The sequence below is a fragment of the Artibeus jamaicensis genome, unplaced genomic scaffold (assembly GCF_021234435.1).
Source record: "Artibeus jamaicensis isolate MK-2021 breed Jamaican fruit bat unplaced genomic scaffold, CSHL_Jam_final contig_797, whole genome shotgun sequence".
In the NCBI taxonomy this organism is placed as follows: domain Eukaryota; kingdom Metazoa; phylum Chordata; class Mammalia; order Chiroptera; family Phyllostomidae; genus Artibeus; species Artibeus jamaicensis.
In genome coordinates, this window is record NW_026521977.1 from 26,190,027 (window position 1) to 26,217,523 (window position 27,497).

At 40.1% G+C, this 27,497-nt stretch overlaps 1 protein-coding gene across 1 annotated transcript in view; it reads left to right on the forward strand.

Annotated features, from left to right (window-relative positions):
• The window catches only part of HSD17B12 (hydroxysteroid 17-beta dehydrogenase 12), a 143,710-nt gene that overhangs the window by 49,909 nt on the left and 66,304 nt on the right, over nucleotides 1-27,497 (forward strand). The window contains exons 2-3 of the mRNA XM_037166093.2: nucleotides 3,525-3,571; nucleotides 7,406-7,481. Of these exons, the coding sequence (XP_037021988.2) occupies nucleotides 3,525-3,571; nucleotides 7,406-7,481 (123 nt within the window). The remainder of the gene's footprint in view (nucleotides 1-3,524; nucleotides 3,572-7,405; nucleotides 7,482-27,497) is intronic.

The following is a 27,497-nucleotide window of genomic DNA, read 5'->3' on the forward strand; positions in this document are numbered from 1 at the left end:
GCATGCCCCTCCCCCACCATTTCCCCCTTTAGTTCATGAACACGTGTCTCAAATTCTTTAGATTCTTTATTTCCCCTACTATTCTTACCCTCCCCCCTACCTGTTTTCTATCTACTGTCTATGCTACTTATTTTCTGTACCTTCTCCCCCCTTCTCCTTCTCCCACTCCCCTGTTGCTAATCCTCCACATGATCTTCATTTCTATGATTCACTCCTGATCCAGCTGTCCTCTTAATTTGCTTTTGTTTTAGGTGTGGTTGTTAATAACTATGAGTTTGCTGTCCTTTCACTGTTCAACTTTTTTATATTTTTCTTAGGTAAGTCCCTTTAATATTTCATATAATGAGGGCTTGGTGATGATGAACTCCTTGAATTTGGTCTTATCTGAGAAGCACTTTATCTGTCCTTCCATTCTAAATGAAAGCCTCTTTGCTGGATAGAGCAATCTTGGTTGTAGGTCTTTGGTTTTCATGACTTGGAATACCTCTTTCCAGCCCCTTCTTGCCTGTAAGGTCTCTTTTGAGAAATCCTGCTGACAGTCTGATGGGAACTCCTTTGTAGGTGACTGTCCCCTTATCTCTTGCTGCTTCTAGGATTCTCTCCTTCATTTTAATCTTGGCTAATGTAATGATGATGTGCCTTGGTGTGTTCCTTGTTGGGTCCAACTTCTTTGGGACTCTCTGAGCTTCCTGGATTTCCTGGAAGTCTATTTCCTCTGCCAGAATGGGGAAGTTTTCTTTTATTATTTGTTCAAATAAGGTTTCCACTTGTGACTCTTCCCCTTCTGGTACCCCTATAATTTGAATGTTGGAACGTTTAAAGATGTCCTGGAGATTCCTAAGCCTCTCCTCATTTTTTTGAATTCTTGTTTCTTCATTCTTTTCTGTTTGATCATTTTTTTCTTCCTTCTGGTCCACTCCATTGATTTGAGTCCCAATCTCCTTTCCATTACTATTGGTTTCCTTTGCATTACCATTCATTTCAATTAGTTTAGCTTTCATATGTTTCTCTAGTTTGTGACTAAAATCAACCAGTTCTGTGAGGATCCTGATAACCAGTGTTTTTAACTGTGCATCTGAAAGTTTGGCTGTTTCTTCATCGCTTAGATTTATTGGCTCTGGGGCTCTGAGTTGTTCTTGAGCCATTTAGGTCTGTTCGCGCTGGTAAGAGGAGCGAAGCCTTAGTTGTTTACCAGGGCGGGGTCACCCAGGTCGCTGGTTTGTGACGCTGTGTGTGGGGGCGTGGTCAGAGAGGGAGCAATGGCGGTCCTCTCCGCTAGCCCAGTTTGTCCCCAGTTTGTCCCGTCCCACCACTCGCCCCGGCCTGTTTATCCGAGCAGAATTGTGGGAGCCTGCTGCCCCGTGCCGTGTGGTCTCAATGCTCGCCTCTTCACTGGTCTATCTGCACGCAGATGCGCGACCTACTGCAGACGGCCAGCTGCGCCTCTTCCCTGTGTGCTCCCGTAGCTAGCCCCAGGATCCGTGCCTTCGGCTGCTTGCGCACCACCAGGTCAGGGATCTTTTTGGTCAACTGGCTCTGCTGCTGGCTTTGCCCCCCTTACCAGTTTAGCCGAGCATTTTGTCCTTTTTTCAGACTCCGTATTGTCAATTTTCTGTGTGGTCTGGTTGTGTTTATCGTTGTTAAAAATAGTTGTTCTTAGATTTGGTTGTGCACGGAAGCAAGGTGGGTCCACCTATGCCTCCATCTTGGCGGAAGTCCTAAAGCTTAATTTTATATGGGTTCTAACATAAATGTTTCAATCCATAAATTAATAATGTTTCTTATAAAGAAAACCACGATGATAAAAACACATGGGCTACCACCTTCAGAAGGTGCTAGGGAACCAATTTATTTCGAAAACTGGTAGACAAAGGAGAAAAAACCCAAACATTTATCCTGCGTTCCCATGTAAACTTTGTATTACTGGTACCAGATAACTAATAACCAGTCATTTCTCGATGGAAATATTCTAGCTAATAAGTGAGGATGGACTGGTAGAATTTAAATATTAAATACCACCACTTTGCAATTTCTAATGAAATAATATGCCATCAATGACTGCTAATAAAGCAAAAGAAAGATAACTGGAAATATGTTTCATGGTTAGTAAATATGCAGTTATGAAATACGCAATTACTTATAAAGGGTTCTTATCAAAAATCAAACCTGAATTTGATTAAGTATCTATAGACAACCACCAGGGGACTGATACACTTGTTAAGTGACATGAGGGGAATGCAGTCAGCAAATGCCAGGCTGGGAAAGTATAAACATATGGTCCAATATCTTCAGCAGATAAGGAGGGGACAGAGTGGGGGAGGAAAAGGAGAGGTGGAGGAAAAAGAGGGACAGAGATTAAATAGATGAATAGACACAGGTAGGTAGGTAGATGGATAGATAGCAGTTTCAGGACAAGTACAAGAAAATCCTACTTTACATCATGACTTATTTTCCACAATCTGTAAATAGTTCGGAGAAACTCATAGAGGAGTTCAGGGAGCCTCCCTTAACCTTTTGGAGCAGACAGCCGTGCTCTGAATTTGTAACAAACACGATTCCCTGTTTCAGAGATGAGGTGCCGTGGTGTAGCCTGAGCCATTATAATGATCGAATGTTTCTGCTGCCTGAGTGTTTTGAGCTTTGAAGAGGACTGTGCTTTTGCAGAGGAGGAATAGATGTTATTCAGTTTTAAAACTACCTATAACTTTTAAGAATTAATTTATTGAAGTATAACGATACCGTAAGTGTGTACTTAAGTATATACAACTTCAATGAATGTTTGTACACACACGCACATCAGGACAGAGAATATTTCCTGTACCCTGAAGTTTCCCTTTAATGCCTTTCTCTGTCCTCTATCCCCTTCCCCAAAGGTAACCAATATTCTGAGTTCTGTCATCACAGGCTAGTTTTGCCTTTTTGTTGTTGTTGTTTACCTTCGTAAATGGCATCATAACAACTTGTAAACTTTTATGTCAGGCTTTTTTCATTCAACATAACGTCTGAGAGATTTGCTCATGTTTTGAATATATCAGCAACTGGTTCTTTTTTATTGCTATTTAATATTACATTGTATGAATATATTTCAGTTTATCAGTACTTATTCTCCTGTAGCTTAATATTCGGGCATGTCTACCTACTATGCACGAATAAAGCTACCATGGCCATTCTTATATCTTGGAAATTGCTAGGTCATAGGGTGGATGTATGTTTAATTCTGGACATAATGCCAAACAGTTTTTCTGGAATGATTGCACATTGGAGATGCAGTGCCACCAGCAGGGTATGAGAGTCCCAGCTGCTCATATCCTTGCCAGCACTTGGTATTACCATCCTTTTCAATTTTAGCCGTCGTGCTGGGTTTTCAGCTTTAAATTTGAAGCCCTGGCATTTATTTCTTCAGATGGTTCAAGTTTGCATCCAAATATTACACAGGTCCTTGTTTGTCTAATTGTTGGCTCCTATGTATGATCAGTTCTTCATTTTAATTCTTAAATTAAACTTACTTTCTCTCTTTTTCTCAGTTGTCACAGGTGGGACTGACGGGATTGGAAAATCATATGCAGAACAGGTAGGTCATTTTCAAGACCTTTCTTTAATACAAAATGAGTGTAAAACTTTCTACCCTGGTAAGCTAGAGCTGTAAAATTGTAGTGTAATTTTATTTTATATTGTGTAAGTATGAACAGTCTTTGGTTTCTATTTTTTAATTTTATTTTTCAGTTACAGTTGACATTTAAAATTATTTTATATTAGTTTCAGGTATATAATCATATAATTTATGAAGTGATTCTTCTGATAATTCCAGTACCCACCTGACACCATACATCATTAATAAAATATCATTGACTCTAATCCCTTTGCTGTACTTTACATCCCTGAGACTGTTCTGTAACTACCCATCTATACTTCTGAATCCCTTCACCTTTTTCACCCAGCCCCTTAACCCCCCTCCCGCCTGGCAACCCTCAGTCTGTTCTCTGTATCTAAGAGTAGCTACAGGCCTTAAGAGTGTGTTTCTGTTTTGTTTGTTCTAAAAATCCAGGCCCTAAGAGTGTGTTTCTGTTTTGTTTGTTCATGTATTTTATTTTTGGGGTTCCACAATAAGTAAAATTATATGTTATTTGTTGTTCTCTGTCAGACTTACTATACTTAGCGTAATACCCTCTAGGCCCATCCATGTTGTTGCAAATGGTAAGATTTCAATCTTTTTTTTTTAATGCCTGAGTACTATTTCATTGTATATATTAATATTACCACATCTTCTTTATCCACTGGTATATTGATGGGCACTTGGATTGCTTCCATTCTTGACTGTTGTAAATATTACACTGTAGTGAACATGGGTGTACATATATCTTTTGAATTAGTGTTTTGGATTTCTTCAGATATGTACCCAGAAATGGACTTGCTGGATCGTATGGTAGTTCTGTTTTGTTTGAGGAAACTCCATACTGCTTTCCACAGTAGCTGCACCGATCTGCATTCCCACCCACAGTGCACCAGGGTTCTTGTTTATTGATACAAGGATGATGGCCATTCTGGCAGGTGTGAAGTAGTATCTCATTTGGTATTAAATTGCATCTCTCTGATGATTAGTGATGTTGAGCATCTTTTCATGTTTATTGTCCATTTGTATGTCCTCTTTGGAGAAGTGTCTGTTCATGTTCTCTGCCCATTTTTTTAATTGGATTTTTGTCTGTGTTAGTTATATGAGCTCTATAAATTTGGGGTATTAACCTCTCATCAGATGTATTGCTCACAGATATCTTCTTCCATTCAGTATGTTGTCCTTTTGCTGATATAAAAACTTTTCAGTTTTATATACACCCATTTGTTTATTTTTCCCTATGTTTCCCTTGCCTGAGTAGATATATCAGAAAAAATGTTACTAAGAGAATTGTCAGAGTTTACTGCCTATGTTGTCTTCTCAGAGTTTTATTTGGGGGGGCCTTACATTAAAGTCTTTAACCCATTTTGAGTTTATGGTATGTATGCTGTACTTGGAGTATATTATGTAAGAAGTCAGTCGCATTTTCCTTCTTTTGCGTGTATTGGGCAGACCTCAGTTTTGAACTGTTTTCCAAAAGGTGGATCTATTATCATGTAGGTTATATTTCCAGGCCATCGTTTTAAGGTATCATTTTCACAAGAAGGACTGTGATTGATGGAAAGGTATTGGCAGGCGCAGGCAAAAGATTCAAGGTATTGGTACTGTGATGATAGCGCAGGAAACCACGGTAGTTTGAAGACCATCACACAAAGAAGGAACCTTGGCCGCGCTCTGCAGGCGCGCTTCCCTGCCTTCCGGTTCCGCGGACGCACCCTCCTCCTGCGAGACTGCCCAGTTACGACGAAGATCCGCGGGATCTCTCTCTTGTCATTCCCAAACGTTTCTTTTTAAAAAATCCTCCTTTGTTTTCCCAGTTTTTTGCATTGGATATTGAAACTATAGAAAAGTTGCAAGAAGCATATCATGAACACCCACATACCCTTCACCAGGATTCACCAGTTATTAGCATTTGCCACATTTAACTTTATTGTAATGATCATTTAGCTGGGCTGTTTGTATGTTATAGACACCATGACAATCCATCCCTAAATATTTCAGTCTGAACCTTCTAAGACCTAGAACGTTCGCCCTTATGCAGTGACCATACACATGAAGTTTAACTCGATACAATGTTATTTATGTAACATACAGCCCGTATGCAGATTTCCCAGTTGTCCCCAAAACCTTTCTTATAGCTCTTTTAGAGGTGGTTCCACATCCAGTTAGAGATTAATTAATATATTGAGTTTAGGTGACAAGTCTCTTGACTGGAAGAGTTCCTTAGCCTTTGTGTATGTGCATGCACAACAGTGGCCTTTTTGAAACACCCAGGCCCATTGTTTTGTGAAAGGTTTCTCCATTTGGATTTGTCTGATTACTTCCTCGTGATTAGATTCAGGTTAAACCGGTGCTTTTGTGCCCTGACTTTATCTTATCAGAAGGCACAAGGAGTCCACTTGTTTCATGATTGACTATATTAAGATAAATCATTTGTGACAATGCTACCCACCATAATTCTCCATTATAAAGGGACCTTTCCCCTTTGTAATCAATAAGGACTATGTGGGATGGTTCTTTAGGACTGTGAATACACCATTTACCAATAATTTTTCATCCAGTGGTTCTAACACCCATTGACAATTTTTTTCCTAAATTAGTTATTACCATGGTGTTTTTAAAATGGTGATTCTGTAATGATATCTTCCCTTCACCATTTATTAAATGCTGTTTTTTTTTTTTTTTAAAATAAAAGCTCTACTTTGTCCTTCTTCCCCTTCTAATTAAAAAAAGAAACAGACCAAAAACCTATCAGTGTGGACTCATGGATTCTTTAGTGGTTTTACAGCAGAGTAATTTAACAAATTTTTGCCAACCTTTGTTATTTTTATTTTTTGAAAAAGTGGTGTAGCCCTGACTGGTGTGGCTCAGCATGTTGTACATCATTCCGAAAAGGGACAGGTTGCTGGCTCTCCGTGGGTCTGGACACATGCCTGGGTTGCAGGCAAGATCCCCGGGCCCGGGTGCGCAAGAGGCAACTGGTTGTTGTGTCTCTCACACATAGATGTTCCCTTCTCTCCCTCCCTTTCTCCCTCCCTTCCCCTCTACAAAGTAAATAAATAAAAGTTTTATATCTTCTCAGTTGCAATACCATTTTTCACTTAATAAAAACGAACTTTAGGATTTAAGACTGGAATATTAGTTTAGTAAATTGCTAATGGTTCACAGCAGCTAATTTATTGCTCATTTATATACTGTCTGGAATAGTTCACTAAAAGCTTGTGTGTAGATTAGTGTTTTTCCTTTGCCCCTAAATTTATGTGTCTCTGGAGTAGAAATCACATTCCTGTCAATCTTACTCATTCTGTGCAGCACTTAGACAGTGCCAGGTAAGTACATAGAAGGTGCTCCTCAGGAAATTATTAATTTGTGCAATTAACTCTCTTAGTTTGCCTTTGTTGTCCATAAAGTATAACGCTTAGTAAAAAGTTTAAGATCGACTCTGCTTTTAAGAATTGCTAACATCCTGACGATGGTTTTCTTTGCTGTTCCTCCAGTCTTCATGGACAATCCGAATAAAAACTACTTTAAAGTTAATTTTTAAATTATAGAAGTAATAGATAATTATGGTTTGAAAAACTCAAACTGTCTAGATGGATGCAAAATGAAAAGTAACCATTTTATTTCTTCTAAAACCCTTTGACATTTATATACTAGCTTGATCGATAAAGTTAACCCTTCGGAGAATCCTCTTGTAAAGTCTTCACTTTGCCCATTCGTTCCACTTGGGTTTATTTTCTTATTTTTTATGCCTGGGTGTGATTCCGTTGTCTGGTGTCTCTTTTCCTGTTTCAGTTAGCAAAGCGTGGGATGAAGATTGTCCTTATCAGCAGGTCACAGGACAAGCTGCAGCAGGTGGCCAGTGAAATAAGTAAGTTCCCGCAGTGCCGTCCCCTCCCCTCGTGATTCGAAGATGAACACCAGAGCTTCTTTTTTATTCCATTAACAAGCTCTTGTAAACGTGGATCATCGGGTTTTTTCAGATGAATAGAGGGCTATTGCAATTTGCTTAAAATGTATTGTACTGACTCATTTGTTTGAAGTCAAACTCTCTGATTATTTTATCATGTTTGGTCTACTTATACATTTCCTGTTGCTTCACAAGTATTCTTGTGTTTTTTTTTCACTCTTTGATTTATAGTCTCCAAAGTATGCATCCTATGATTGAGGAAAATACAAAGGTAGCAGATAGACATGTGACAGGGAAACTGTTTTGAACTTTCTTCAGTTAGCTGGACTTGAGACCAGAATTATATTATTGTTACAGAACAACAGGTCTGATGGGGGGGCAATATTTGGCCCACCTAGGGATGCCAAAAACTGCTACAGAACAGGGGTCCCTCCCAAGGACAGAATACTAATATCTACTGGGTTCTTCTGTCCACCGCCAGTTGGAAAGACATCTCTCAATGCCAGAGATTTGTGAAAAGGAAACAAAATGTTTATTTAATGCTATTTAGGCCTAATGCCTCCACTAAAATATCAAAGTCCTTTAGGGTATACACCTACACCCACACAGCTCTCTCTTCTCCCATTGTCCCAACTCTGGATACCATATATCAGGAAAGGAACACACGTCTGTTTTTCAGGCTACTGGCACCGTTAGCTGTGTCACCGTGCAGGCAGGATCTCTCTCTAGTTAATCCAAAAGTCATGTGGCACCCTCTCACGGTCCACTGGCAAGAGTTCTTTGTACCCAGTTCCAGTCAAAGTCTCTCCTGCTTTCCAGGCCACGCGGCCAAAGAGGGCACCCAAAGCCACGTGGGCCTCTTCTACCAAAGCTGCAGGGGTCCACACTCCACCAAAAGCATGTGTCTTTCTTCTTCACCTGGCTGGAGGGATCTCCATTCTGGCAAGGCTGTTTGGTTTTCTCTTTCACCTGGGAAAGAGAGGGTCCGCACTCTGCCGAAACCACGTGGCTTCCTCTTTTATCTCACCAAGAAGGGGTCCTTACTCTGCTGAAACCGCGTAGCTCTCCCTTTCATCTGGCTGCAGGGGTCTGCGCTCTGGCCAAAACCACATGGTTCCCCCACCCCCCCCCCTTCACCTCGGCAGGAGGGGGTCTTAACTCAGCTGAGACCACGTGGCTCTCTCCCCTCTTGGCTCTCTCCTTTCACCTCACCAAGAGGGGGTCCTTTACTTTGCTGAGACCCTGTGACTCTCTTTTTCAATGGCTGCCGCATCTCAGTTTAAATCTCCGCACCCATCCTCCTTTGCGGCCTCATTTCCAACTCCTCCTACAATCAGTTAGCCAGGAGTCCCGTATCCTCCCAGCTTTACTGGGCTGCCATCATTAGTCTGGGCAGATATGGCCCCATGGCCTGGAGCCAGTCTTCTCCAAGCTCCCACGCAGGTGCTGTGACTCAGGGGACCAGCCCCTAGTTACATCCTGGGTTGAAGCCACTCCCTTCTCCCTGGCTCAAACCATGGCCACAGCTATTTAACATATCTATGAAACCAGTTAAAAGTTATAGATATGTTAAATGACCATTCTAGAGGTTAGCTGCAAAACTTGCTATGCAAAACAGCTCTCAATGGCCCTGGCTCCATTTGTGCCTTCCCCTTGGGGGGGGGGGGGCGGAACACATCTTAGTATTTCTTGGACACCCTGAGCTCTGGACCCCATTCCAAATTATTTTCTGGACCCCCCTCTTGGCTGCTTCCTGTTACATTATGGCAAAGACCTTTTGAAGTGACATCTAAATCACAACCGGATGGATACACCAGTGCTGTCCATCCCCTTGGTGAAACTTGCTGACATTCCCAGGATGGGGACTGTGGCTGGCAGGCTTGTCACAGTGATGCCCGTGCACTTGGACACCTGCAAGTCAAATGACTTTCTCATTGAGAGTCAGTTGTGTTTGTTCTCCAACTCGCTTATTCTGCAAACTGATGCATCTTGGTCTAAAAAGAAGAGTTCTTTCTATAAAAACTAAGTTGAATTCTCTGAAAAAAAAGTAAGAAAAGTCAGTTCTTTTGGAAATTGGCTGTGGAATTAGGGGCTAACAAGACAAGTGTAAGGTATTGGAAAAAATTGTAAAAAGCGAGAAGACATTTGCTCTCCGGTTATTTCTTTTGTGTTAAAGCTTTTGCTGCATTTCCAAACAGCTGGAGCTGCCATATAGTAGCTGATGCATCGTGAGTGTGATTCATGCAAGGAAGACGGGCTCCCTGTCTGCAGATCCAAACTCACGAGAAGGCCTGGGCCCCCCACCTCCACCCAGAGGATCAGTGGATTGTACTTATGCATGGTTTATTTATTTGTTTATTTTATTTTATTGTTCAAGTACAGCTGTCTGCATTCCCCACAACTCCAGCCATCCCCATCTCCCTCCCCTGCTTCCAACCTCCCTCCCCCCCCCCCCCCCCCCCCCCCCCCCCCGTTTTGTCCAGTGTCCTTTATAGTTGTTCCTGAAAACCCTTCCCCCCTTGCCCTCCATTTTCCCCTCCTTCCTCCCCTCTGGTTACTGTCAGATTGTTTCTAATTTCAGTGTTTCTGGTTCTAGTTTGCTTGCCTGTTTGTGTTGTTGATTAGGTTCCACTTATATGTGAGATCATATGGTGTTCGTCTTTCACCGCCTGACTTATTTCACTTAGCATAAGGCTCTCCAGTTCCATACATGGTTTAAATGAAAATAAAATGCTTTTAATATGTATTTATTGTTTTGTAGGATTCCTTGCTTTAACTGATTTCTCTAAGTAGCCAACTAACAAACTCCCCCAATTCTTGGAGAAGAGGGGATTTCTACTGTTTTGGATGCTTATTTCCCCCCACATTTACTGAGACATAATTGACTATCAAGTTCTCTAAGTCTAAGACATACAATGCACTGTATTTTTATTAACATTACCACCTACTACTAACATTTATATAATGCTTTATTATTTATTCCATCCCATTTGTTATTGCCCTTGATCTTTCGAGCATCCTTGTGAGGTAGCAGACATTCCTTACCTTGTGAGGTAAGGAATGTTTTTGTTATTTTTTTTCCAGAGCATAGCTCATCCTACTGGACAAATTGTACATAGATGCACTTAGTTTTTGTGTGAAAATGATCTTTATAGATAACTAGTAATAAGTTTGCTAAATTATTTTTAACCCTGCTGAGAGCACAGATCTTTACAAAGGTGAGCATGTGGTATAAAGGTATACAGGAAATCGCTGGCATTTAAGGATTTTAACTTTCACGGTTTGACTATGTAAATGCCGCCCTGAAGGTCCAAGACAACAGTATTTTGTGGTTCTGCTGAGGTGTGAATTTGAATTAAGCTGTGACACTAACGAGCGAGTGTGTAGCAGTATAGTCAGTTCGGTGTCGCTGAACTGAGCACACCACCTGGGTCTCAGTACTCTTTCTTTCTTCAGTACTTGTAGTGCGTGTGACTCTCACAGTGATGACATGTGCTGTGTGTATGCACATGTAAAATTGTCTGTTAATGAAAGCATCTACTAGTTGCCAAAAGTAAAGGTTCACATGCAGAAAATAGAAGCTTTTCGTTAAATAAAACGTTGTTTTGAAATGCTATGGTATGAATGAATTTGCCATCTGCTTGATACAGAAGCCAGAAAAGCTGCCTCATGCCACTCCTTCAACAAGTGCTCCAGCTGTATAAAAATTGCCCAGTGAGTCAGAAGATACACTGTGAGAATATTCGAGAATCTGGTTAACTTGTGGTGGGAAGCGACGCATAGATGTGGACAGAAATGTGACCCTGGGTTGGGACAGGGTTCTGTTCAAGCATTTTCATGATGGAGCAGGTGGTGAAAGCACTGAATTGACCTTTATTTTAAGGAAAGTTTCCTTTTACTTATGGAAAGTTTTGGAAAATATTTTTTTTCTGTGAATAATAGAAATTTAACAGAAGAGGTGACATCAGCTGAGGACATACACAGAGATTTATAAACTTCAAGTTTTCCACTCAGGTGCAAACCATCTCTTTGGAAGGGTTATGTTTCCCTGAAGGTATCTCTTCCAGGAGAAGAAAGTACCAGAATGTGATGTTGACAAAGACAGACTAACTCTATTTACGCTTTCAACGCATCTCTGTGGAACGCCTGTGTACCAGGTGCCAAGCTGGGCAGCCAGGGTGCAGAGCTGAACGAGACAGATGCAGTCCTCACCCTCCGGGGAGTCGTGGACCAGTGGAGGAGACAGACAGAAGAAATAGATCCCAAAACCAAAAAAGCACAACAGACAAATAAGTAATTGCCGTTTGTAGTGGGTATCCTGAAGGAGGTGAAGAAGGTAGGGAGAAAAAATGGAGAGGTTCTTATTCTGTAGCAACATGACGAATTTTTTGAATGGCAAGGTGTTGAAGGGCCAGGCTAACGCGTCTTGCCCATCTAGTTGTACTCTAGTTACAAAGCCGGAGCCCGGTGGAGGGACTGTCCCCTGTGCCCCCTGAAGTATAGTGGTAGAGGGGTTGTGTGTGCAAAGTTACCTGTGACAAATCCCCTCTAACAGTCCTGTTCCTTCAGCTCTTGGATCCCTGCCTTCACATTATGCGAGGCAGGTTCTGACCTCTCAGATCTATTAAATGTAGGCTCTTATCAAGTCCAAGTTTTAGTCAGCCAACCAAGTTAACTCATAGGCAAGCTAACTATTAAATCTTAAATCTCTGTAAGTGACTCGTTTGAAAAATGGCCCAATCTGGTGTAATATTCTTTTTTCCTTGGTCTGATACTCAGAATCCATTCTCACACAGATGTCCTAGGTGTCTACCAATGCGAAAGAGCAAAATTTTGCAATTATTTTTGTGTGTAAGTTACTTATTACCTTTGTGGCTCCGGCTTTCATTTTTTCCTGGAGGATGCTGTGATAACAAGCCTGTAATGTGTGGCAGTAAGGGATACTCCAGTTGGGTCTTGAGAAGAAGTGGAACTCTCTTGCAAGAAAACCACCCTTGGCGTTATGGTGAGGTTGCAGGACTTGAAGGCAGGAAAGCTGATCCCTGTAGGCACAGGAGGGCAGGCTATTTCAATTCCACTGGCAAGGGCGGCTCGGAGTAGCTTGGGGGTTTGGGATTCTTGGCTTCAGCTGCGTCCCCCCAGACATCCCTGCCCTAAGCCTGTGGGTCTCACTCTCTCTCATTCTACACTTTACTTTCCTACTTGAAACAGGGTGGAATTCAGCTGGCCTGGCAATTCTGCAACGGGCACAGTTAAATCTGATGGTAGTGAGGTGAGCCCTGTCACTTTAGACAAGAAAGTTTTTGTTAGGGCTGCCATAGAAACTCTGTTTCTCTGATCATAAAGATGAGCTGAAAGTTTACAGGCCCTAGCTTACTGTTTTCTTTTGGTAGGTGCTCCCGTGCGTGGAGAAGAAGCCCTGCCATACCACACTCTGTGCTTGTTTCCGCCAAACCCAAACGTAGCCGCCGTCGCTTAAGACACTGACTTTTTCAGTAGATAATTCATATAACCAGCAACCAGCATTCGTTTGATTAATGGTGATGCTACTGCATCATGGACCCCAGTCAGAGCAATACAAAAGTCCTCTGAAGTCAATCTTGGGGATCCCGTTTTCTGTACCAGTCAGAGTTCAGTCAGGTGACAGGCCTAGGAAGTCAGTTTAACTAAGGCCACCTTGTGTCCTCTGGTCCAGCAACTTAACTCACTCCAGTGGGTTAAACTCATTCCTCCTTCTTCCTTATCTTACTGAAAGAAGAAAGGAGGAGATTGAAAAGGAAACCATGTGCTCCCTGCAGAAAATAGGGGACTTCTTGCTCTTCTCCCCCTCTGATTGTCCACTGTCTTTGTGCAGACTTGGGAATTCTGTACCTTTAGGGGCAATGCCTTGTGAGTCCAGGGGACGGCCTACTCATCTGTCAGGGTTCTTCAGGAAAAAAATTAAGGGGATTATAGGCAATTTAGTAGGGAACTAAATGTTTTGCCAGCGGTGGGTAAGTGCTTTTTCAGGATTGACTGCTTTGGTGGAGTTATAGTTCTTCATACGGGTACCTATCACCGTTGAATTAAGACAAGCTGAAAGTCATCGCACCTAATAAGCTTATTTTATTATTATTGTTAGCCAAGATTATTGATATGTTTTCTGTCAGTTTTGATTTGCACTCGGAGCTGAGTTTGTACTTGCAATAATGCATGATGTAAGGGAGACTGACTTTCAGAAGAACTTACTAATTCGCAGAATATAGGGATGGTGATATTACAGTAATATTATTTATTATGTGGTAAATCTGACTGCATACAGTTCAAACAACTTCGATTTTAAAAAACACATATATCTGTCTTTTATTTTTAAAAAACCCCAAACATGATGTTTCTCTTTTCTGTAACTTAACTCAAGTGTAAAGCTTTAGCATGGTCTTGTAATTCCGTGACTTTCTCTCTTGAAATGCAAAGTTTACTGATCTATAGTCACCAGAGGAATAGGGGAAGGTAAGGTTTCACTTTTTACCTATGATCAGATCTGTGCAGTTACAATGTGGATTTACCAAATAAGTTTATTCACAATTTTCCAGTGAAGTGTCGTTAATATAATGCTTTGTTATGTTTAGCCTGTTTCATTTGCATAAGGAGAGTGAGGCATTAGTGGACACATAACGACCTTTTTATTTTATGTTTAATAAGTCTAGAACCACATGTTAGGATAGATCTCATGTGGCCCTAGTCATATATACTTTTCTATCGCTTCTACAGCAACAGAAATATTTTCATGGCCCGTAGAGTTCACATGGTCCAAGGTGAGGAACCAGAAACCACCCAGTCTGCCTCTACCGCATTGCCTGCGGCATTGACTATAGAGTATCCTTTTACTACAAGATGCCCAGATTTGTCAGTGTTCCAGGCTTTCCAGGAAGTGACATTTTTTTACTACCTATAAAAGTGAGACTCCACGAGCCATAGAGGTATCAACAGAGTTTCCAGGGAGGCTTTTGAAGCAGAGTCCACAAAATGGAGTGCAGTCCTTGTTTCTTCCTAGTGGGCTTGTCATGCTTAATTAATGAGATTTACCGTTAAATGAGACGACATTTCTGGCATGGTCATGGTTACCAATTTGCTTTCTCTAATTATATCCTGGTAGAGAGAAGGATAGATTCTTATTCAGCATATGCACATAATTACATTACCATATAAAGTAAAAAAGCTTGGTAAAGACACAGTGTATAATATTTGACCATTGTTCTGATTAGTTTTGCAGAAAAGGCCAATCAACGTGTTCTATTTTCTACACAATTACCACCTTTAAATTTACTTTATGATTTACTAGTTTATGTTGCAATTACTTTTGCTGCATAACAAACTACCCCAAACTTGTCAGTATAAAATAACAGCGATTTTAAATGCTCGTAAATTCTCAGAAATTTTGCCAGGACCCGGGGACAACTCCTTTGCTCCTCACAGTATCACCAAGGCCACTCACTGATACTCAGCTGATGGATCGTCTGGTCTGGAAGACCTGAGACGGCTTCTCCCACAGGCTGGTGCCAGGGCAGGAGTGACTGGGAAGCTGGAGCTGTTTGGTGACTAGAGTACCTCCGCGTGGCCTCTCTAGCCTGGCCATCACAGGGCAGTGGGACTTCCCAGATGGTAACTGTCTTCCCTCAGGGTGAATGTTCCAAGAGGAGCAGGCAGAAGCTGATTGGTTTTGGTGATGACTCTCAGAATCCATGCAATGTTGCTTTTGCCACACTCTGTCGGCCAGAGCAGTCCCGAGCCTGCCTAGATTCAAGGGGAGGGGAAAGACTCCACTTCCTGATGGGGGGGTGACTGGGCACTGTGGAGAATGTGTGGGAAGGGAGATACTTTTTTGAAAATAAAATCTGGATTTGAAAAATACAATCTGCCATAGTTTATCAGCTATATTAATGTTCCCCAAGAATGTTTTTTCCTGAATTCAGATGCATCAGTAGGAATGACATACCATTAGAAACGTCCATTGTTTTAATTTGTTCGAATATAGTGAGACACAAAGAGGGTTCGTAAAAAATTAAGGAGAAAGAAAAGATGTTTACTCAAAACCACTATTAAATTTTCCTCCTTGGTCCCATTTAGTCTCGCAAAATTGATTCTCGCTCCACCGGATCTTCTGTTAGCAGCAGGCTGTCGCGGTGTCTGATTTTTGAATAAAGAGTCCTGTAAATTCAGTTCGTCCCCTGGAGTGGCTGTCTGACGGTCCCGCTGTCGATGGCAGTGTTGGGTCACCCTGGGAAGGAAGCCCGACGCGGGAGCTGGTTCTCTGCAGCGTCAGTGGTGGCCGAGAGCACTGATACAGGCCTCCACTCCGGCTGCTGTTCTCTGGGTGTTTCCTCCTGAAGACTCCATTTTCTGGTTTATGACTGAGGCCTTTTGGCAAGTTTGAAGGAAAAGTAGAAACCACCTGTTAACAAGGCTGATGGTCTCTGGTTAATTTATTACAGTAATTAACAGTGTCAAAATGGAATCCCCCGTTGGGATATAATATAGAGCTAATTAATGATTTAGTCAATGATTATCTTGAGGGCATGAGCCTTATGATGGACACTAAGGGCATTGATAAATCCCCAGGGATTTCTAGAGAGTATTTTAAAATTGCCATCCATTAACAAGAGTACTTTATACTTAGAAACATAATCTCAGAAATCATTTTGTTCACAGCGTTGTGTCCATCTTTGCTCATGATACCAGGAATCAGGAATATGTTCCTAGGGACCCCGAAGAGTGTGCAGATGTTGGACCATATTCACTAGTAGTTATACTTTGTTTTTTCTTATATCAGGTCAGATCTCATAAGAGAGTTGAGCTAATTAAAAATATGGAGAATATACTGCCAACCTAGTTCTTCCTAATACCCTCCTTGCTCAACAGTGCTACCTAGTGGCTATTTTGGAAATACCAGAGACCGTTGGGGTATAAACAGTATCAACAATTTTATTATTCTTAATTTGGGGCCCAAATTTGTGAAGGCTGTATTATAAAGAGTTTCCTGGTGATTCGACATTATAGGAAAATAAGGATAAGTCAGACCCAAGTTGAGAAATGATTACAGACTTGGTTTAGAGTGACAGTAATTAAAATAAAGCATAGCTATATGAAACTAATGATAAGGAAATCAAGCTTTTGAGAAACAAGAAACTTTTGTTAAAAATGACTCAGGGGCATAACAAAAGTCAGCACAAAAGCTCCAAAAGTTAACAGGCTGTTGGGAAGTGAGTGCTCTGTGGAGATGAGGGGGCGCCGCCTGGACGAATGCTGAAGGCACAGCGCGACTGCTTAGAGCTCTCTCGTTAAGATTACATTGTCAAAGAGCAGTGTCCTTCTGAATAACTGGTCTCAAGCTGTGTAATTCACAAGCGTTCTTTCTTGATTTTAGCATTTTATGTTATATGTACACGCACACACAAGATAATGTTAACGCTTTTACCTGTAGTTCAAAATATATTAAATTCGTGTTCTTTTACTATGTTGTAAGATAATGTCCATACCAAATTGAGTTTGCCACCCTAAGTGGAGTTTTCTTTAGGAATTTAGTCCTTAGAAATTGTTCAGGTAACCAAAGATTCCTCATTATTTAACTCACTCTGATATTAGGACAGTACCTTAAGTCAATTAAGAATCAGAAGTTCTGTTTACATTGACATTGCACAGCAATGCAGTCATTATTGATAGCAAGTTTGCCAGAGATGACATTTGTAAGTTTGATACACTGAACAGGAAGAGTTAAAGAGATTAAATGATTTGCAGATTTTTCTGAAGTTTAGAAGAGCCAGTCCTTGTATAAAGATATCAACTTTTTAAAAGATTTTACTTATTTATTTTTTTAGAGAGAGCAGAAGGAAAAGAGAAAGAGAGGGAGAGAAACAGCAATATGTGGTTGCCTCTCGAATGCCCCCTGTTGGGGACCTGGCCTGCAACCCAGGCATGTGCCCTGACTAGGAATCGAATCAGCAATCCTTTGGTTCACAGCCTGTGCTCAATCCACTGAGCTACACCAGCCAGACTAAAGATATCAATTTTTAAAAGTTTAAATAGTTTTGGGAAGCAGTAATAATATATCTAACTGGTAAAAACCTATGTAGAAAATTTAAAAGTTCAAAGAATAAAATGTAACAGTAGCATTGTATTTTTATACAGAAAGGAGACATATGCCTATTTTTAAATTAAAATGATCAAACCAGATCTAGTCAGCCCAAATATTTACCTTAATTAGTTTCTGTACAACTTGGATTCTCATATAATTCTGTTTATTTACTAAGTATTAAAATATCTCCAAAGTTTATATTAGTGCATTTTCAAATTTTTTATTGAATTTATTGGGGTGACATTGTTTAATGGCTCTATAATGCATCATTTATATACTATGTGTGTGTTTACCACCTCAAGTCTCCTTTTATCACCATTTAACCCCTTTACCCTCTTTGACCTCCTACCACTTCCTTTTCCCTCTGCCCCCCAACACCCCTCCCCTCTGAGAGCTGTCAGTCTGTTCTCTGTATCTATGAGTCTGTTTCTATTTTGTTTTATTTTGTTCATTCGATTCCACATGTAAGTGAAATTATATGGTACTTTCTTTCTCTGATTTGCTTATTTCACTTAGAATAATACTCTTTAGGTTCTTCCATGTTGTTGCAAAATGTACGATTTCCTTTTTATGGCTGAGTAGTATTCCGTTGTGTGGGTGTACCTTTTTTTTTTTTAATCTACTCATCTACTGATGGACACTTGGGCTGCTTCCAAATCTTGGCTATTGTAAATAATGCTGCAGTGAACATAGGAGTGCATATATTCTTTTGAATTAGTGTCTTGGGTTTCTTTGGATATATGCCCAGAACAGAAATCGCTGGTTCATAAGGCAGTTCCATTTTAAATTTTTTGAAGTAATTTTATACTGCTTTTCACACTGCCTGGGCCAGTCCGCACTCCCACCAATAGGGCACGAGAGTTCCCTCTTCTCTGTATCCTCACCGGCACTTGTTGTTTGTGGGCTTGTTGATGACAGTGATTCTGACACGTGTGAGGTGATATCTCCTGTGGTTTTAATTGGCATTTCTCTGGTAATCAGTGACATTCAGCATCTTCTCATATGTTTCTTGGCCATCTGTATGTCTTCTTTAGAGAAGTGTCTGTTCAGGTCCTTTGCCCATTTTTAATTAGATCATTTAATATTTGGTATTGAGTTTTATAACTTTCCTTTTTTCCTCCCCTGCCTTCTTTTGGACTAATAGCATGTTTAAAAAATTATTCCACATTCTTTCCTTCCTAAGCTTATTGGCTGTACATCTTATTTTTTTGTTTTTAGTCATTGCTTTATATTCTTGCAGTGCACATTTTTAACTTACCACATCTGTGCTACTTCATATACTCACATAGTGTCCTACTTCATGTATAGCATCCGAACCTGATAACGCTATAGTTCATTCACCATATGTTTTATTTCTGTGTATGTCATTAACTGCATACCATTATTTTTGCTTTAGTCAGCTTTATTTTATTTTATTTTTTATTTTTTTAAATTTTATTTATTTATCTTTAGAAGGGAAGGGAAGGAGAGAGGGAGAGAAATATCAATGTATGGTTGCTTCTGGTGCATCCCCTGCAGGGAACTGGCCCCTGCTGGGAACTGGCCTGCAACCCAGGCATGTGCCCTGACTGGGAATCGAACAGGCGGCCCTTTGATTCACAGGCTGGCACTCAATTCACTGAGCCACACCAGCCAGGGCTGTCTGTAAGACTTTTTAAAATCTCTAATAGTGCTGGTCTGCTGGGAATGCATTATTAATTATATGTCTGAAAAAAACACATTAATTTAAAAATTTATCTTTGTTGATTTTGAGAGAGAGAAAAAGAAGGGAGAAAGAGAGAAGAACGAGAAACATTAATTTGTTGTGCCTTTAATTTATGCATTCACTGGTTGATGTCTGTGTGTGCCTGACCTGGGATCAAACCTTCAGCCTTGGCGTATCAGAACAAAACTCTAGTCAACTGAGCTGCCTAGTCAGAGTCTGGGGGAGAAAAAAAAACCTTTATTTTTGAAATGTATTTTCTATGGGTATAAAATTTTATCTTGACACTGTATTTTTCCTTTCAGTATTTTAACTACTTTGCTTCATTGCCTTCTGGGTTGCAGCATTTCTGACAAGAAGTCTGCTGTCATTCTTTTTTTTTTTTTTTTTAACCACTGTGCATAATGTTTCTTTTTTCTCCTGGTTACTTTTAAGATTTTTCTCTTTCACTGGTTTTAAGTAATTTGAGTATTTTCTCCCTTTGTGTAGTTTTCTTCATATTTCTCCTACTTGGAGTTTGTTGAGCTTAACTTTATATATTCATTGTATTTCAGAACCTGTGGCTATTAGTTTATCAAATATTTTTTCTATGACCCACCCTTTTTCGGGGGACTCCATTTATATGTATATTAAACACAATGAAGTTGTCTCTCAGCTCACCGATGTTGCGTTCCCTTTTTTCTGTCTGTGTTATGGCTGTGCCCTCACGTTCATTAACCTTTTCTCTTGCAGTGTTTAATCTGTTCATCCTGTTAGTGTGTGTGTGTATCTAGACTTTGTATTTTTTCCTCTCCATGTATATATTTAGGTCATTTTTATGTTTTCCTTATCCCTTCTTAAAATATTTACCTTCCGCTTTCTTGAACATAAAGAATATACTATGCTCTTTATCTCCATCCTCTGCCCTAGCATATTTCCCTGAATCTCACTGATAGTCTTAAGTATGTTTCCTCTAAAGGTGATTTTATTTTGGGGAAGAGCTAGAAGTCACAGGGTGCTACATCTGGGTTGTAGGGGGGCTGAGTCACCTGGGTGATTTGATGCTTCACCAAAAAACTGCACGATGTGATGCACGAGCAGGTGTGTTGTTGTGATGAACAACGTAGGTGTGTTGTTGCGTTGTTGCCAGTCACCAGCTGCCGATAGCTGGGGCCCTCTGAATCATCCCAGTAATTCCCACAAAGGAACGTTCAAACTTAACGCAAAATTTGATGCAGATTCATTGCTGTACTAGCTCAGTTATTTTGAATACAACAGCCACACAGTAAACATACTCACTCAATGGCATCTACCACCGCCCCCACTAACTAGTATAGTGAAGTTGTCATTATTCACACATGCACATTCCAGTCCACTCTCCTTGGCTGCCAGGTTAGAGCAATGCCGTGCAAAACATTCTCATTACATTAATAATGGCTGGACTTTTACCAGACAGGCCTCACATACTTTGCTGGTTAATGATAGGGGCTCTGTCTTCCTCAAATGCTCAAGTCTATTTTCTCAACTCGGGGTTGAATGAATGCTCATCTCTACTTGAGTTGCCCTTCATCTTGGCTTAGCAAGTATCTCAGGGCAATAAGCTAGGACAGCTAGAGGGCTCACCTCATTTGTATACCTTCTTTTAGGTATTGCTATCCTGAATTGTCAATATTGTCTATGGTCTTTGAACCATGTTTCATATATTTTGTCCAGTTTTTCTAGTTTAAGGTAATAGAATAATTCTGATCTGTTACACCATCGTGACTGGAAGCTGGATTCCCTCCGCCCCCTTTTTTACTATTACTGATTTCCCACATTAGACTTTAAAGAGAAAAGGACTCAGTCCTTTTGCAAATGTTTGCACAGGGCCCGGCATGGTTTAAGGGGATGTGCCTACTTAACAAGTATGCTTTTGGTGCCTGAAGAGCCATCTTGAAACCTCGTATTATTCTTAATCTTGTACAGAAAGATACTTTTGAAATTTAGGTTAGGTTCCTATTTTGTCGCAGTGGGTTTCTGTTGTAAAGCTATTCAATTCAATTTCACAGAGTATAGCTTATTTCAACTTCATTACTGTTTGTTACCAATCGTTTACTGTAATAGAGAACAACATCTGTAATATGGGTGGATATTTTGTTAGAAATGTAGCATACCTACTAATTAGTTGGCCCAGCCAAATTAGCGTGTGCTGGTCTGCGATTCCAATTAAGGCAGCTGCTCAGATGCTGTTCTGCAGCTGGCACGAGGCACGTGGGGGTGCGCTGTGCTGTGGCCAGACGCTGGCCGGCCCTCCTAATTAAAACATCTTGTGTTTGTACGATTTCTTTAAAACAGCAAGAGGTTTTTTTCCAATTGGATTATTGATGATTCAGTGCCTTTTGTGTAAAACCCCTTTTTTTTTTTTTCAGTTGGGAAAGTATGGGACCAAGGTGTTCTGAAATGAGTCCTGTTTAAGTAGATGATCAGTGTCTGTCCTCCCACAAGTAAATTGTTCCTTGTTGTTTAAAGTGGGTAATTGTAATTCGGAGTGCAGCCTTCAGTTGTAAGAGAATCTGTAGAGGGGCATATTCTCTCAAACATTTGTAAAGCTTAGTAGTTTTATACAGGGATTTCTTCCTCTTTTATTTTAGAGAGGAAGTACTTTGAAAGTTTTATGGAAAAGGGTCACTTTAATTTGACTTTCCCATCAAGGGAAGTGATATATTTTCTTGTCAATTATTCATTGTTTGGTGATGCCATTATACTATTACTTTTTAAGTGTATGATTTGTTTTATGCTGATCTTTAAAATAACTACACATCAACTAATTTAAATGACTTAGTACAGTATTTTAATACTAGAATCAAAGAGAAGATGAGATTAAAACTGGCAGCGAATGTCATAAATTTTGAATTACTTTATTCCTTTGCTGTTAAAAAAAACAAATAGAATTAATATTTAATGACAACAGGGTAGACTAGTAATAGAAAAAGTGTTGCTATAGAATCAGCTTTTATTGTGCTTCTTTAATGCTATAGAGATGTTTAATATCTAAAATGTAATCATTCTTCAATAACTGGTAAAACTACTAAGCCACAAATGTAAATATATTCACTCCTGTGGAATACATAGAATCATGTACAGGCATATGTAGTTTGGAAAACATACTCCACGTGATTTCAAAGGGCATCATGTTTAGAAACTACTGATGGACTAAAGCCCTCATTTTAGTGCTGGTCTGCCCTAAAGTGTGCAGTAAGTAGGAAGTATGGAAACCAATTCTCAGAACCAGGTCACGCCTAATGACAGGGCTGTGCAGAGTTCAGCCTTCAGCTTCTCAAACTGGGTAGTCCGTTACCCCCGCACTCTTAACTGTACATTAAACATGAATACTTTAAACATTATGGTTAGGTACCTGAGTGGTAACTTTGGAGGTACTTCTTGAAAGTGTCATGTTGGAATAATGCAACATCAGTTGAACTAGAAAACAAACTAAACTAAACTTGCATCATGAAAGTGTTTGAGTGTGGTTGCCTATTACAGTTATTATCACTGGATCGTTTAAAGGGCCTGTGAACACTTTTGTTAAAGTAGATGTATTTGCACCCTGGCTGGTATGGCTCAGTGGATTAAGCGCCAGCCTGCACATTGAAGGGTCATTGGTTGATTCCTGGGCAGAGTACAGGCCTGGCTTGTGGCCGGGTCCTCAGTTAGGGGCATGCAAGAGGCAACCGATCAGTGTATCTCACACATTGATGTCTCCCTGCCTCTCTTTCTCCCTCCTTCCTCCTCTCTCAAAAAGTAAATAAATAAAATAGTTTTTAAAAATAAAATAGATGTATTTGTTTCTCTTTGTTTTTTAAGACACAGCCATGTTAACTGTGTAGTTAAGGATGACTGTGAATTAGTACAACCCTAACAATATTAAGTGAAACTGTGTATTGTTATTAAAACAGGCTTTGATTAAAAACAAATAGTCTTTCAGTCATATTTGAGCTGTTTCCTGAATAAGTAATGAAATGAACATTACTTATGATCCAGTGATGAGTCGATCCTTTGAACCATTATGAGGACAACCTGGCGAGGTCACCCAAGATCACACAGTGAAGCTGATCTTTACTTACAGTCCAGCTAACTGCAGGCCTAATTTTCTTTCTGTTCCTAGGTTGCAATTCTAATTAGCCACCTCCCTCAACTTACCCTTTATGGTATTAATCCAGAATCCCCAAGTGCCTTGGATACGTGCCTTGTTTTCTGATCTTGAATTGCTTAGAATACGTGTTTTGTACTCCCATATCTGAATAGCATGGAGGATGCTGCTGTTACTGCCCAAATCTAGAAAGCCTTCATTTATCCTTTGTGTGTTTTTTAGTAGTGGTTTGTGTGGCTGGACGTTGGACCACCAGCCACAGAAGGGGCCTTTTCCCGGATGGGACTCCAGCTCTCCCAACGCTGCAGTGTGGTCCCTGCTTTGATGGGTTTTGTGCATTGAACTTTGCCTTCTCTTAATGAAAGAACTTACTGCAATGAAGTTTGAAAACTGCTGTAGGGATCTCCCCACACCTTCTCTGCCATTTCTCCCTGTTTTCCTTCTAACAAAGGACCTGTTTTACTCAACACATGTCACTGTATTCCTACTGTTATCCTCCTTAGAGGAAGAACTGTCATCTCTAAAAGCCACCCTTTTTCTGGTATCTTGATCTCAGGTCTCTTCCTGGCTCCTTAGGGACTTGTTGCCATAGCGATCTTCTCTTCTGGCTCTCAAACAAGTACCTTTTAGACAAGTTTTGTTTGTCCCACTTTGTGTTTTAAAAACCAGCCCGTGTCAGTCATAAATCTTAATTTGTCTTCTTGTGAAAAGCTAAATGATCTATTAACTCTGGACCCAACCTTCCTGTCGGGCGGCAGTCAGCCGGAGTGGTGAACCAGATGCCCTTTGGGTGGGCCTGCCCTGGCTGGGGCCCCTCCATGCACACAGCGCCCATGTGCAGACTTTTATCAGGCTCTCTTCACTCACTTGAGTAAAATGTGCACAGTCCCTGAGGACAGTGAAGTTTGCATCCCTTGTGGTCCTTTACAGTCTTTCTAAGCAGCACATCTAGAGAGAAACGCTATTTCATTTGCAAGGAGTATAGAACATCTTATCACCTGGATATGCCTTGTCATCAGTGAAATATATTTCTTCTAGTATGGTATGCTTATACTTTTATAACATGTTCTTCATTAATTTTGCTTTTGTCTCGTAACAGAAGCACACCTATAACTGCTAACATTAAAAACAGTGTAAATGTAGGAGCACCATAGAATACTCACAAAGTTGAAATCATACGCTCCCTCCCAATTACTGCCCCTTTCACCCGCAGAAGTAACCATTGTCTTACTTTCTAATATTATCACTTAATTGAGACTTTGGACTTGATATACACCATATGTATTCCTTTGAATTTTGATTGAACTTTGTTTGTGAGCCTCATCTTTATTTTTCCACGGAGCTTCAGTACCTTTGTTTTCATCCTTTTATGAATGTGCGACCATTGAGTTGTTTGCAGTTTTGTTTTTTAGCAGCCATGTTACTGTGAACAGTCCCGCGCACGTCTTTTGGAGGGCGTGTGCGTGCACTCCTGTGGGATCTGTGCCTACGAGTGAACTCATTCTTGAGACCCACTGATAAGCTCTTCATCATACATGAGACATCACTGTTTCTTTCAGGGTCTTTGGTATAGAGATATCAAATACATTTCTTAACATCATGTTGCAAATACAGTAGTAGCTGTACTACTAGCAGGGGTCGGAATCAGCACCTACACCTCATCTGCTCTACATTGCACAGAACAGAGAAACACAAAAATATTTAATAAGTGCAGAGTAGCTATTTTTTATGTCTTAACTTTTGGTACTCTTTATGAGTTCTGAAAACCTGAACAAACAAAAAAACTGAACATATTTTGAAAGCTGAGCATCTAACCTTTTCACTTAACTGCTTTAACATTTTTTCAGCCTACAAAGATTTTAGAAGTTGATTCACCTGGCAGTTTGCATTCATTTGGCGCGGCTCCAAGTGGTGACCATATTTAATGGACATTTTAATGATCACGTTAAGGATCAGAAAGACTAAATATGCTGTAAATTACTAGATTAAATGAAAAACAAGCAGCCGTAAACCCCCACTCTCCACCCTTGTTTTTTCTTAAAAGTTTATTCTTGAGAATGTTGTAGAACAGATAGGTGCATTCATATGTTAGCATGCACCATCTTAAATGAATCATGAATTAAAATATTCTTAGTCTTTTTTGGCTATGTCTTCTTTCTATCACTCTTTCACACACAATGCTAAAATGTTATTAATTGAATTTCTCCTGGCGCAACTACAAGACAGTTTCTGCAAGGAGGGCTTAATGTTACTTAAATCATCATTTTACATAGCAAATTACCTTTGGGAGTTTTATACAATGCAGCTACTGGTGGTAGATGAAGAAAATCGAGTATGACTGCACAGACTTTTAGGCATATTAATATTAATATATTTTTAGAAGCAAGAAAAATATCCTATGTACTAGCTTGTGCTCCTGTATGAATGGAGAATTAGCCCATTGAAATGGTTGCTTTTTCTTGAGTAGAACAGAGCATCATGGGAATGTAGTCTGGGTCTCATCTTTTTTTGTGAATGCGTTTTAAGTTGTCAGATTCTTATGAATGGTTCAGAGGGAAAGAAAATACTTCCAAACTACTTGAAGATGTTTTCAACAACTAATGAATATTTTATGGAAAAGGTGTTACCTTACTAGATTTAAAATGTATCTTGTACTTTACTTTTTAAAACAGACTTTATTTTTTAAAGCAGTGTTATGTTCACAGCAAAACTGAGTGGAGGATACAGAGACTTCCCATGTGTACACATCCTCTCCTGTTACCCAAATTCCACATCAGGTGGTATGTTTGCTACAATTGCTGAACTTCTGTTAGTACGTCATCGTCACCCCAAATCCATATTGCAGTCAAATGTACGTTTTTCATGGTCTTTAAAGGAATAAGTTTAAATCTCACATTTCGTTGTCTGCTGGCAAAATGATTTTCTTCAATGTCTGCATTTGACATCTCCTTAGCTTATCCTCCTTAGACTTGTAAAAAATGGCACGGAAAGTATATATTTTGCTTCTCGTTCTTTTATATTTTTAAATTTAGTGTTAAATGTTTTCAAAAATATTTTTTACTATAGCCATGTCTTTTCTGTTTTTATATTACACACTGGGCACAGGCCGAAAGGGTTCAGGCGAGATCCCAGATCAGAAATGCATATGCTCATAGAGAGCATTCATGCACGGAAATGGATCCAGTGAGCTAGGGTGAGGCGAGAGGGAGTGGTGAGGCCTGGCGAGCCGGGAGCTCTTGCCCCACACAGAGATGCCAGCTCCAGCCAGTTCTTACCTGTGTGACCGTGCAAGCCTAAGGTGCTGCCTTTTCTAGTTTTAAAAGAATTGATAAAGGAGCCCTGGCTGGTGTAGCTCAGTGGATTGAGCACAGGCCTGTGAAGCAAAGGGTCGCTGTATCGATTCCCAGTCAGGGCACATGCCTGGGTTGCAGGCCAGGTCCCCACTGTGGGGCACACAAGAGGCAACCACACACTGATGTTTCTCTCCCACTCTTTCTCCTTCCCTTCCCCTCTCCCTAAAAATAAATAAATTAAATATATTTTTTAAAGAATTTATAAAGGAAACCAAGAGATCTTATGTCAAACTTTATGACTTTATCCCAAGGTAGCCCTAACTAGGGCTCAGCAACACTGAGGGCCCAATAGTCTATGGGCTGCTATTTCCATTTATTTATTTTTACCAAGCCATTATTTCTGTAGTGATTAAATGTAGACTCTTCTGAGAGCTTTATAGAAATCAGCTCACTGAATCATTGAACAGTTCTCTGAGATTGGCACTTTTATTTTCCCCATTTAAGGGAGGATAAAAGTAAGACACCGACCAGTTCAGGGACTAGCAAGATATTGAGTGGGTTTATTACCGTCAGGATTTGTGAACTGGTTTCCTCAAAACTACCTGTTAGACTTTTTAAAAATCTGACCAAAAATACATGTAGAGATATGGAATTTATTAATGATAGACACATTGTGTTTTATATTTCATATTAAATTGTGTGACATTTATCAATTGAAAAACCTTCAAGCAACCTCCTTTTTTTTTGCTTAGAAATAATTGAA